Genomic DNA, 12817 nt, shown 5'->3' with positions numbered 1-12817 from the left:
AACAGTGGCTCTTGTTCTTTGAATTTAATTGTGAAAATTGTAATTGTAATGATCAGACATTTTACATTTTGAAAATACATTTTTAATATAAAAGATAAAGATTGAAGTGTCCAGAGAGTGTGTGTCCAGAGTCGAGTCAGGTGTGTGCAGGCTGCAGCAGCCTGTGGAGTCTGTGGACTGTCTCAGACGCTCCTAAACACACGATCATCTCCGCCACACTGGGGCCCTGCTGTGGCACAACACAGGGAACTGTTAGCATGTGAGTATTAGCATGGACAGAGGAAGTGGCTCTTGTCACTGCCTCACACAGCGCTCTGTTTAGAGCGCTCTTCTGATTCACTTCTTTACTCAGCTAAAGAAAGAATACTGAGCTATTTAAGGAGACAGGACTAAAAAAATACAAATACTTTGGAGAGTTGTTGGACATGGATTTTTGATTTTCTCATTTTAAAGTATGTATGGAAACTAAAAATGGCAAATGTTTCCAGGTCTCAGTGTGTAATCTGAGTTAAAACAGGCATTAGCAGGTTCAAATTAGTAATAATGTTTGGTGTTCTGGACTGAAGTATACATGGGTGTGGGCTATGGCAAAGCCTGTCTGGGTGGATGTGTACTTGACTTGAGTGTGTAGTTACCTGCAGGCCGCTGAGAGCCAGCCGCAGCAGCCTCATCACCTCTCTGTACTGAGTGCACTGACTCTGTTTGGCCACAGCCTTCAGCTCAGAGTTCACACGCTCCACTGTCAGCTCTCCGCTCTGCTCCAGCAGCCTGCACACACAAGCATGGATGGGACTTGTAATATTCAGATGAAGTAACAATCAATGTCGTATGATAAGAGCTAGAGATAATGGATGCTATCCATGCCATCACACTATTCATCTAAAACAACTACAAAACAAGTCCTCTGACTTCTGCGTTAGAAAACTACGGTGCCCAATGGGAGCTGACGCTGTAAATGTCGTCATAACAAAGCCAAAATGACTACACTGCCTAAAAAACAAAACTGAAGAACAAAGTAAGTAGAGAGCTTTGTGTACTGATGGTGGTGAAAATGGGTTGATCAGAAAATCTTGTTTTGAAAATACGCAATTAAACATTTACGAATCACGCCAAAGACAAGTTTGAAAGAGAAAATGAAAAAGGGAAAAAACTATAACATGGATAAAGATCTGAAAAGTCCTTTTAGCACCATAGGCCTGCTTTAATGCAGTATGGTAACACATGGGTATTAGATCAAGTAAATAAAGTCATACAAAAAGCTCAGTCACTTTAGATAAAGTTGATATTAAACAACCAACTCCCCATTCGGCTGGAAGAGTTCTTACAGTCAGAACATGGCTGCTACAACTGGATATTACTATGATGTTACTAGAGGTTCCCATGAGGATGATGTCTTGAGCCTTTATAAAACCTCAGTGCTAACTGTACCTGATGACTAGAGAGGCGATGTGGGGGGCCTCACTAGTGACTGCTGCCACCTGCTGGGGGGTGTAGGAAGGTCGGATCCACAGGTAAGAGTACTGTGGGCTGAGCAGCTCCTTCACAGAGGAGATGTGTCCCTACAGACAGACGAGACAAGAGCCTGGTTAGAACTTCGATGGGAGACACTGGGAAAATCAGGAGCCACAGGAGGGCGCCAGTGGCAAAAACTTGTTGTATCCATAGGCACACTTCACCCATGTTGCCTGGTATGAAAGTGGTGTGCGTGTGAGTGATGGTGGTCTGAGTGGCTGATGGCGCAAATTGGCAGCCTTGCTTCCTTCAGTCTGCCCCAGGGCAGCTGTGGCTACAGTAGTTTACAGCACCGGGTGTGGAGTGAATGAATAATGATCTGTAAAGAGTCTTTGAGTGTCCAGATAAATGCTGTATAAAACTGATGCACTGTTATTATTATTATTATTAAGTGCAAAACACATGCACTAAACACTGTATTTTCAACATTAATGAGCTTAATAAATCTTTTATTCACTAAACCAGGAACTCTTATGTAATACAAGGAGAATAAATCTGAACAATGTATGTAGCTTGTATGGAGGTCACAATTATTTTAGTAGTAGAACACAAATCAGCTATTCTTTATCATTCTATCAAGTCAGTTATTTATTTTGGTGATTTTTAAATACATTAGTAAATAATGGTTGAAAGATGGTGACTGAAGGTTCCTAGATCCACTTTATTCATAAATATTCTCTATTATTAAAGAAAGTCTGAAATTGCATATGACATTTTTTTTATTTTGATTTTATAATGCTACAGTCTTAGTCCTAAAAAGTCTTTTGGCATGGATTTTAGATTCAGTATAGTGACTAATAATAAATAATGACTTTGATTAAATATGATTATTTTAATTATTCTGTTTAATAGTTGTAGCCCTTATGTCTTAAATATCCCTTTGTTGAAGCTGAAACAAATAAAAACTATTTGTGAAACAAGATGAGAAAAAAATTTTAATCTAAAGGAGACTGTTAAGCTACAACAACCTGATATATTTGCTTCATTTCAACACAGCAAACAAAGACAGGACTCTTACACAATGTCAGTGTAATTCCTCATTCAGTCAAGAGAGGTCCACAGAGAGTATGCTGCTGTTCAGGGTAGAGCCCTCAGACTAGTGAGCCCTCTTACCACAGTCAAAACATCTTCAACTTCAAACCTGCTCAGCAGACTAACTCTGAAGTACTTGCACACACTTTGTGCCACTTGTCAATGGAACATTTTGAAATGATCATGAATTTGCTTATCAGCCATTATGAGGTCAAACTCAATTCAGCATTAACATACAAGTGCCAAGAATTCCAGGAAATATGTGTTGTTCAGAGGTTGTGTTGATGTTCTAGAATTTAATGATGTGAGAGTTTCCAGGGCCAGGAGCCTGACCAGCCTGTGACCATTCACTGCTTTTCAAAGAAATATCAGAAAGTATACATATGTTGAACCTTATCATTATTTGTTTGGGATTGGCTCTACAAACTTGTCATATTAATCTTATGACTTAAAGTCCTTTCAAATGAAAGCAGACACACCTCTGGAGTTAAATAACACCAGCCTTCTGAAGATGTTGTGAAAACATCTTATTCAGTTTGTTCATGAGGTGGGTTGTTACATTTACTTATGTAACTTTTTGAAGAAATGTTATTTTTACAGCATAATTTTCTACTGTTCCTATAATATTTTATTGAAGTAACAGTACTGTACTAGTCTATAAAGGAATTCAACAGTAAAAAAGTATATGGGAAAACTACCACTCAAGTTGTGAGTAATATTTTGAAGTAACATTATTCTTACTTAAGTAAAATGTTTGCTTTCTCTACGCACCACTGCTGTAAGCCTCTTTATGCACTACTATACACTACTGAAAACTACCTATACACTACAGTGTATATACACTACAGTGTGTGTATATACTACAGTGTGTATACACTACAGTGTATACATTACAGTGTATATACACTACAGTGTGTGTATATACTACAGTGTGTGTGTATACACACAGTGTGTGTATATACTACAGTGTGTGTATACACTACAGTGTGTGTACATACTACAGTGTGTGTACATACTACAGTGTGTACATACTACAGTGTATATATACTACAGTGTGTATATACTACATATAATACTGTATATACTACAGTGTATATATACGTATATATATACTACGTGTGTATATACTACAGTGTGTATATATACTACAGTGTTTGTATATACTACAGTGTATATATACTACAGTGTGTATATATACTACAGTGTGTATAATACTGTATATACTACAGTGTATATATACTACAGTGTGTATATATACTACAGTGTGTATAATACTATATACTACAGTGTATATATACTACAGTGTATATATACTACAGTGTGTATAATACTGTATATACTACAGTGTATATATATACAGTATGTATATACTACAGTGTGTATAATACTGTATATACTACAGTGTATATATACTACAGTGTGTATATACTACAGTGTGTATAATACTGTATATACTACAGTGTATATACGACACTTAGTTTTCACATTCTACACTGTGATGATGTCATACTCCCATACGGGGGCAAGAGACAGATTTTCCTTTAGATGACATTGTACTTTACCATGAAATCTCCAAAATGTAAATTCACTAATGTTGAACCTGATCATTTCTATCAGTGTCTAGACACAAGAACTCACTGTAGTACAACAAAAGTCTGAATTTTAACCATTTTAATTTTAGCTGCCTTCATCTGTATTAAATAACACTGGTGTACAGGATGCTGTGACGTCATCTGATACCCAGCAATAGTGTACAGACTCCCCGTGTGTCTGTGTGTGTGCATGTGTGTGTGTGCGTGTGTGTGTGCATGTGTGTGTATGTGTGTCTCACCTTCCTGTGATGCAGCACTCGTGTGATGTAGTCAGGCTGCAGGACATCCTGGTCCAGACTCAGCTCGGAGTACTGCAGCTGGAGCAGGCTCTGGAGATGTTCCACCAGAGAAGAGCAGAGGAGAGGGTGGTCCACACGCCGCTGCAGGTGGATCCTACACACACACATACACACACACACACAGAACTACTGTTAGGCCTGTCATTATAACAGATTTGTGAGACACATTGCTGAAGTTAATGCAGACAATGAATAATATTTATATTAATGTATGCGTCTGTCTCTAAAGAAGAATTATCCTCAAAGTATTCTAAAAATACCTCATAGTTAAACAAAAACATGAGCTGCTTTAAATAAATAGCAGAATGAAACAGTCCTTAGCCTGTATCTATAATGAGTCATAGAAGTGATTTATTCCACCCTCTACATCTCGAATGCTATTGCAGTTAGGCCCGTCACCAAAATGACTTTACTGACTTCTCTTTCAGTACATGACAGATGGAACAATATCCTTCAGCTCAATATTTATTGTGGGGGCATTTTCTTTACACTAGTGGAAAACTTTATTATTTTTCTGTTCTACAATAAGAACTGAGGCTGAACTTCTATGACTCATTACAGATACAAACTACTACTAAAATGTTGCAGTCTGTTATTTATTGCAATTTGTGTTATAAACATTATAGAATTTTTATTTGAAGATAATCCTGTTTTAGGGTTTTAGTGTCAGCAGCATACATTATCGTTTACCATCTATATTTACTTCAACTATAGATTGTACTTCAAAATGTGTTATTGTGGCAGACCTCACTGTAGTACCACAAAATAACAAAAAGTTCCCCACTAGTACATCCATTCCATCGCTCATATGTTGAACGTAAGTTGGCATGGTATTTATCGTGACAGGCCTACTGCTCGACACATGGGCTGTACAAACACCAGCAGGGGGCGCACCGGTTAAACTCAGGCAGCTTGTCCAGGTCCATGAGAGCAGAGTGAGTGGTGATCTTTGACGGGTTGAACTCTGCGATCAGCTCATCCAGACTGCGGCCCATGCGATTAGCTGCACGACACACATGGATGAGTTGGACTGTTAAGAAATATCACTTGTTCAGTGCACTTAAGTTGACAGTAATTGTCTGCTCTTGTTTTGTCTTGCTAGTTTTAAAATGATACATTTAAACAAAACTGGCCCCCTGATTATCCACAGTATTGATCAAAAACAACTCCATAAAACGAGTTAATAAGTTTGGCCTTTTTACACTACGTCACTGTCAAACATCATAGCAACAAAGCACCACGCCCACAGCCCCACTATGTCTAACTGGAGTTTAAAGTAATGAGCAGCAGAAATAAAGATCTGTGAAGTGGCTGTGTAATCAATGACGTCTTGAATGAAAGAGAATAATGCTTACTCAAGCATGCATAAATCACACTAAATACAACTTCAAGTGGGAAAACAATCATGACATTGCTAGATTTTGCATAAAATGTCTTATGTTTTATGTGCCAAATTGCAAAGCCCTTCCTACCTGACTCACACCAGACTGATATACAGATGTGGGCAAAATTGTTGGTACTCTTCTGGTAATTTAAGAAAAATTAACAATGGTCACTGAAATACCTTGAAATTAAGAAAAACAATAATAAATAAACATTTCCTGAAAAATCAGACACAGTTTTTGAATTGTTGTTCAACAGAATTATTAAAAAACAAACTAATGAAACTGGCCTGGACAAAAATGATGGTTCCCCTAAAAAGATTGTAAATAACTGAACAACAGGGACATGTTAAACTTCGGTGTGTCTCTAATCTGCATCACAGGTTCTTCAAACTTGTCCTCAGTCAGTCTGTCTGTTTAAAGGGGACATGTGTCATTGTGCTGTTTGGAGACATGATGGACACAACACTGAACATGGACCAGAGAAAGAGAAGAAGAGAACTGTGTCAGGAGACTAGAAAGAAAATGATAGACAAGCAGGATAAAGATAAAGACAATAAGACCATCTCCAAGCAGCTTGATGTTCCTGTGATTACAGTTACACATGTTCTTCACAAGTTTAAGGTCCACAGGACTGAAGCCAACCTCCCTGGATGTGGCTACAAGAGGAAAATTGATGACAAACTGAAGAGACGGATCATACAAATGGAACCAAAGTGCCCAGAACAACCTCCAAACAAATTAAATGTGAACTTGAAGGCGAGGTACATCAGTGTCAGATCACACCAGTCATCAGTGTTTGAGCCAAAGTGGACTTCATGTGAGGACACCACTGCTGAGAACAAATCATAAAAAAGTGAGACTGGAATTTGCCACGATGCATATTGACAAGTCACAAAGCTTCTGGGAGAATGTTCTTTGGACAGATGAGACAAAACTGGAGCTCTTTGGCAAGACACATCAGCTCTATGTTCACAGATGCAAACATGAAACAGACCAAGAAAAGAACACTGTCCCTACTGTGAAACATGGAGGAGGCTTGGTTTTGTTCTGGGGCTGTTTTGCCGCATCTGGCACAGGGCGTCTTGAATCTGTGCAAAATACAATGGAATCTCAAAACTATCAATGTATTTTGGACCGAAATGTGTTGCCTATTGTCAGAAAGCTCAGGCTCAGTCTTAGGTTATTGGTCTTCCAACAGGATAATGACCCAAAACACACAGCTAAAAACACCCAAGAATGGCTGAGAACAAAACATTGGACTGTTCTGGAGTGTTTTTCTGTGAGCTCAGATCACAGTCCTATTGAACATCTGTGAAATGAGCTGAAACATGCACCTGGAGAATACCTGTTGACCAGGGCAGAAGTTACATAAATCGTTTGTTTGCAGAGTTTGCCTCAAAAGTTTGTGCAACAAAATATTAAGTTAAGGGAACCATCATTTTTGTCCAGGCCAGTTTCATTATTTAGTTTTTTCTAATGATTCTGTTTAACCACAGGTGAAAAACAATGTTTGATTTATGGACCATTTTCAGTAAATTTTTATTTATTATTGCTTTTATCAGTTTGAAGTTATTTCAGTGATGAATTGTCGATTTTTCTTTCATTATAAGAGGGGTATGGACAATTTTGCCCAATCTGTCTATGTGTCACTCATATTATCAATCTGGAGCGACTCACTGAAAACGTTCAGAAAAATGCAGAACGTTAAGACAGCTATTTGAATTTGATTGGTCAAAGTGTCACAAGAGCAGAACAATGCAAAAAGTCTAACTTTTGTTATATGCAGTTGAGAGAAAAGCACAGACATCTTCTCTGTCCACAAATGCACAAAGCTCTTACCTTCTGCATGTTTTTCACAAACTAAACACTCTGTGTTTTCACTGAAATAGATATCTGTCAATGTCGCCATGTTTCTTTTTCTGCTTTACCTTTGGCTTCTGTATAAACCATAAACCATATGTAAAGAGGGAGTTTATGAACTCACAAATATTGCGAGAAACCATCGTACTGCACAAGATTAAAGCCATACCACATCCACCAGATCAGTCCAAAGTTTTGGTGTCTGAGTGTCACACTCACAGTCGAAGCCTGAGCCACAGTTGGTGGTGATGTCCAGCAGAGCCTCGGGCAGGACCCCCTCTGCTCTGAACCTCTGGATGAAGATGTGACCCTGACGCTTGGACAGCTTGGAGCCGTCCTTGTTGGTGAGCAGGGGCAGGTGTCCGAAGGCCGGGGGGGTCCAGCCCAGGGCGCGGTACAGCAGCAGGTGTTTGGAGGTGGAAATGAGCCACTCAGAGCCGCGCAGCACGTGGCTCACGCCCATGTGGTGGTCGTCCACGATGTTGGCCAGGTGATACGTGGGGAAACCGTCTGCCTTCAGGATCACTGGGTCTCCCTCCACCTGCACAGTACACACAGCAAACAGAACACTCCCATCACTCCCATCACTCCCATCACTCCCATCACTCCCATCACTCCCATCACTCCCATCACTCCCATCACTCCCGTTTGGAAATATCACTAACTAGTTTTAGCCTTTGTCAACACTACATCCTCTCTTGGCTGACAGAATTCACACACAGAACTCAACTGAACTTTATTTTAGTGCTTTACTCTGAAAGGTGGATTTCTGTGGTTTACATGTTCTCCCACATGTCTGGGTGTTTTTTTTTTTCCAGGCACTCCAAATTCCCACATATAAAAGAGCAGAAGTTAAAAAAAATGTTCCAGATGTTTAAGAGTGCGGTACCTGTGCCACATCATGACGAGTCCATCCAAAGACCAGGTCCTGGAAAGGCTCCGCCCCCTCCTGCAGACGGAAGCGGACCACATGACTGAGGCCCTGCTCCAGCCTCTGCTGCACCTGTGCAGGCTCCAGGTGCCGGCACCGGTTATCATACCTGCACACACCATTATTATGCAGAGAAAACACTTCTCTATGAGGCGGCACAACACACTAAAGAGGTGTCTATTCACTAGAAACAAAAGACGGTTTGTGCCACTGATGCTAAGATTTAGAAAGTCATATTTATAAAAACTAAAATGGTCCGAGTTGTAACATGATACATTATTCAGCTTTAAAAACTGAACTGTGACTAACAGTGATTTCATTCTAATTCAACCTTCTGTTTTTAAATCAGCTACTACAGTTTGTTAGAAATTGAAACAGCTTTGACAACTAATGCTTAAAAAATATTATAGTTTCAATTGAAATGATAGGTGCATGTAAGTTTTCCTCATATTCTGCAGCCTCAGGAGTCCTTGAGTACATACAATGATAAGTATTAATAAAGTGGTCTTTGGAGGGGGTTACCTGGGTGTGTGACCGCTGCGCAGAGCCTCCTTCTTGAGCAGCTCCAATCTTTGGGGGCTGCAGAAGCAGTGGTAGGCGTGTCCAGACTGGAGCAGGCGCTGGGCTGTGGAGGAGTACAGCTGCAGCCTCTGGGACTGGAGGTAGGGCCCCACAGGTCCGCCACGCTGGGGGCTCTCGTCTGGAGGAATGCCTGAGTCACACACACAAGTGCTATGTCAGGAAAACATAAAAATATGGTACCGAGATGAATTATTACTCGTAACTAACTCAATTTACAAATTATTATTTTTTTATTAATGTACATTATCTCTGTTAAACCAATAATAAAGTAATAATATAATAAAAATGGTGAGTGTATGGAGTGAGAGTACTCTGCTGTGGTGAATACCTGCCCAGTCCAGCATGTCCTCTATGGCTTGGGCGGCCCCTGGGACCAGGCGGCTCTGGTCAGTGTCCTCCAGGCGCAGGATGAAGGTGCCTCTGTACTTCTTGGCAAACAGGTAGTTGTACAAAGCCGTGCGCAGGCCTCCCAAGTGTAAGAACCCTGCCATGCCAGAGCACACACACCGAGTTACACACCGAGTTACACACCGAGTTACACACCGAGTTACACACCGAGTTACACACCGCGGGGTGCTACACTTGTATTTGGCCTATGGCATTTAACAGGGCAGAAGTGTCTATAGGCCACAATAGGTGTTAGTTCAATTTGCATAAGTGGTGTCACTGAAGATGTGCCTGTGCTCTCTGACACCTGCAGTAGATCCTGTTTCTGATCTTCATTCTTTGTTTGGCTGCAGTTAAAATCTTGAATAAGCTGCATCCCCTTTCAGCAACATCATTGATATCTTTCCTGGAATGCACAGTTTGAGCACCTTCTGAAAGTCTCATCATCAGCCCAGTCTGCTGCAGGGGATCTGCTCAAAATGTTTTTGGCAGATCAAGAGCTTCGAAGAAATGCATCAAAATCACTGATCTGCTTCATAATAAAGCATCACATGGCTTAGCTGGAACCTCTGAACCTTCCTTTTCCATCATATTGTGAATCATCAGCTTCTTCTGTTCTTCTGTCACACTGGAGTGGAAGAATGCCAGGCCAAACATTTCTTCACTCAAGTACCAAAGATGTCGGCCCAAAGCTGTTAAGGCAACTTTCTTGATAACTGAATTTTCAGACTGTGACAGCTTCTTAAGGAAAACCAAATCATTTAAAGGAGCTTCAAAACTTCACACAGAAACTTCATGCAGTTGAGCAACCTCTAAAACATCTAATTTTTCTGCCAAATTTCTTCTTAAACCAACTTTTGGATGCTAAAACCTAATGCAGGGTTCTAATCGAGGTTATCTGAAACTTTTTTTTTTTTTAACATGCTTTGATGGACCAGCCTAGTACACACAGTCTATGATCAGTGTTGGGGAGTAACAGATTACATGTACCGGAGTTACGTAATCAGTGTACAAATTTTGAGTAACTGTATTCAGTTACAGTTACTGTTTCAGTGAGTGGTAATTGGATAACAGTTACTTGGTTGAAATAAGTGGATTACATGGCGGATTGATTTCCTTGTCTTTGCTTCTCTACAGCAAATCAAGTAATCCAAAGTATTCAGATTACGTTACTCACTTTAAGTAATTTAATAGATTACGTTACAAACTACATTTTGGTGTATGTAATCTGTAATCTGTAGGGGAATACATTTTAAAAGTAACCTTCTCAACACTGTATATAGGGCTGGGTATCATTAAGAAGTTGGCGATACGATACACACCTCGATACACAGGCCACGATACGATACATATCTCGATACGCTGCACTTTCGATTTGTTATGATATATTTCAAATCGATTCGATACGGTTCAATAAAAAATAAAGGCTAAATCATGGCTGTTATACTAAAAGTCTTTGTTAAACCACTTTTTGTGCAAAGTTCATAAGAAACACAAACATTTTAATAATCAAAACAGTAAAAATATCAAATGTGTTGAATAAATGAGTTTCCTTTCACTCCACAAGCAACAAAACTGTAGCTCTGTAACAAAATAATTTAGTAAAACACACCTAAAAATACTCTTGGTGATATATCGATACAGTAGCCCATGATATCGATACTGTATCATCACATTAAACGATACGATATATCGATATTCCGATATTTTTGCACACCCCTAACTGTATATGATACTACTGCGTCCAGAGGCACGTACTCACCTGTGGGGCTTGGGGCAAAACGCACTCGGACCCCTGCGCCCTCCTGCACCTGCCCCGGAGCCGCGGAGCCCCCGGACCCAGCCTGTCCAGGACCCGCGGAGAACCCGGATCCAGCCTGTCCCGGAGCCGTGGAGCACCTCCGGAAAGCAACCGTGCAGCCTCCACCCACAGCCCGGCGAACACGGATCCGCAGAAAGAAGGACATGTCCCCGGAACCGGCTCTGCTGCGGCGGGTCACCGGGACACCTTTCACGGGCACAGCTTCGACATCATTCAGCAAGACACTCGGACATGCTCGTTTAGCTAGCTGCCATTTTCTGTGGCCGGTCTGTTAAATAATTGTCTTTTGAGTGTGTCAGTTATATTTTAAAGATGTCAAAACGCTGTGTTTTCAGACAAAACGTGCAGCCATGAAGTATACACTTCCTCCAGACATAAACATCCCGGTGAAAGTCGCTACCCGATTAGCGTCAGTCATGCCTCCGCGGGGCCGCCATCTTGAGTACGGTAACTGCACGTGGACAATAAGTACTAACCGACTTGAATTGAAAAACGTTAAATGACACACACGCACGCACGCACACACACACACACACACACACACGCACACACACACACACACACACAAAAACAAAAACAATACTGTCCACGGTCCATGGAATTATTGTATACGCGTCGAAAACGAACCTTTAAGATGTAAAGTGTAATATGCATTTAAAAAAAAAATAACTTTATTTACAGACTCAGAGTTCAAAGTGTACACAGTAGAACACACCCCCACAATCATATATAAACCCACAAACACACACAGACACACACTCTTACCCCCCACCCACCCACCCACCCACACACACACACACACACACACACACACACACACACACACACACACACACACACACACACACACACACACACACACACACATAAAAGTGACACGAGCACGAGCACTTTCCCACCTTGGAGTCTTTAGCAGAATTCTGAGAGCATCATTATTTGCCACCTTAATCTTCTTCATCTTTGCTTTGCTGTAATGACACCGTAGGTGAGCTGTGTATCCTGGGGTACAGTATGATCTAAAAAGAGCATTTTAACATCATTTGTACAGATATGGAATTTGTATGCCAGCATATTCGCTTGTAAATAGAGTTTGCAGCACTGACGCTGGATGTCATCATCATCACATGAGTCATTTCTAATAATATGGCCTAAGTGTTTTGTTTTTGTTACATTAGCCAGCTAATTCTCATTTAAATAAAAAGAGGGGAAGCTTAACTCTTGATCTTTCTTAGTCCTGGCAATCATGACAACACTCTAAATCATTTTAAATCATTTTAAATCATTTTTTAAATGTATTTATTTATTTATTTTATTACATTGTAGTGACTATTTGTGAACGAAAACTAACAAACAAAAGTAGTGAGCAAACTCAGAACTAAACATAACTCAAATAATCACTTTTGTGGTTGAAAAAA

The 12817-nt window shown here is 40.3% G+C and overlaps 1 protein-coding gene across 2 annotated transcripts; it reads right to left on the bottom strand.

Moving 5' to 3' along the window:
* Positions 1-9: 9 nt before the first annotated feature.
* ears2 (glutamyl-tRNA synthetase 2, mitochondrial) lies at positions 10-11853 on the bottom strand. 2 transcript variants are annotated; one of them, XM_020922129.2, is made up of 10 exons: positions 11343-11853; positions 9522-9677; positions 9134-9323; positions 8570-8720; positions 7900-8221; positions 5330-5438; positions 4376-4529; positions 1429-1559; positions 636-768; positions 10-229 (listed from the first exon to the last, which is right to left on the bottom strand). In XM_020922129.2, the coding sequence occupies exons 1-10, from the start codon at positions 11545-11547 to the stop codon at positions 137-139; spliced, it is 1644 nt and encodes a 547-aa protein (XP_020777788.1). In that variant the 5' UTR covers positions 11548-11853; the 3' UTR covers positions 10-136. The 2 variants fall into 2 exon arrangements, with proteins under 2 accessions (XP_020777788.1, XP_020777789.1); XM_020922130.2 differs by having other exon boundaries at positions 10-226.
* Positions 11854-12817: the final 964 nt, after the last annotated feature.

Source organism: Boleophthalmus pectinirostris, unplaced genomic scaffold, assembly GCF_026225935.1.
Source record: "Boleophthalmus pectinirostris isolate CB_2022bp ecotype Guang Dong unplaced genomic scaffold, ASM2622593v1 HiC_scaffold_22, whole genome shotgun sequence".
Classification (NCBI taxonomy): Eukaryota; Metazoa; Chordata; class Actinopteri; order Gobiiformes; family Gobiidae; genus Boleophthalmus; species Boleophthalmus pectinirostris.
This window is presented reverse-complemented; position numbering and strand designations above follow the sequence as displayed.

What these genes read in the sequence shown, in the direction of transcription:
- ears2 (XM_020922129.2), bottom strand. Translation starts at nt 11,547, where the DNA reads ATGTCCTTCTTTCTGCGGATCCGTGTTCGCCGGGCTGTGGGTGGAGGC. An exon ending in CGCAGCGGTCACACACCCAG is followed by an intron (nt 8,721 to 9,133) that starts GTAACCCCCTCC and finishes TGGTGTGTGCAG; the next exon opens with GTATGATAACCGGTGCCGGC. An exon ending in TGGCTCTCAGCGGCCTGCAG is followed by an intron (nt 230 to 635) that starts GTAACTACACAC and finishes GTTGTGCCACAG; the next exon opens with CAGGGCCCCAGTGTGGCGGA.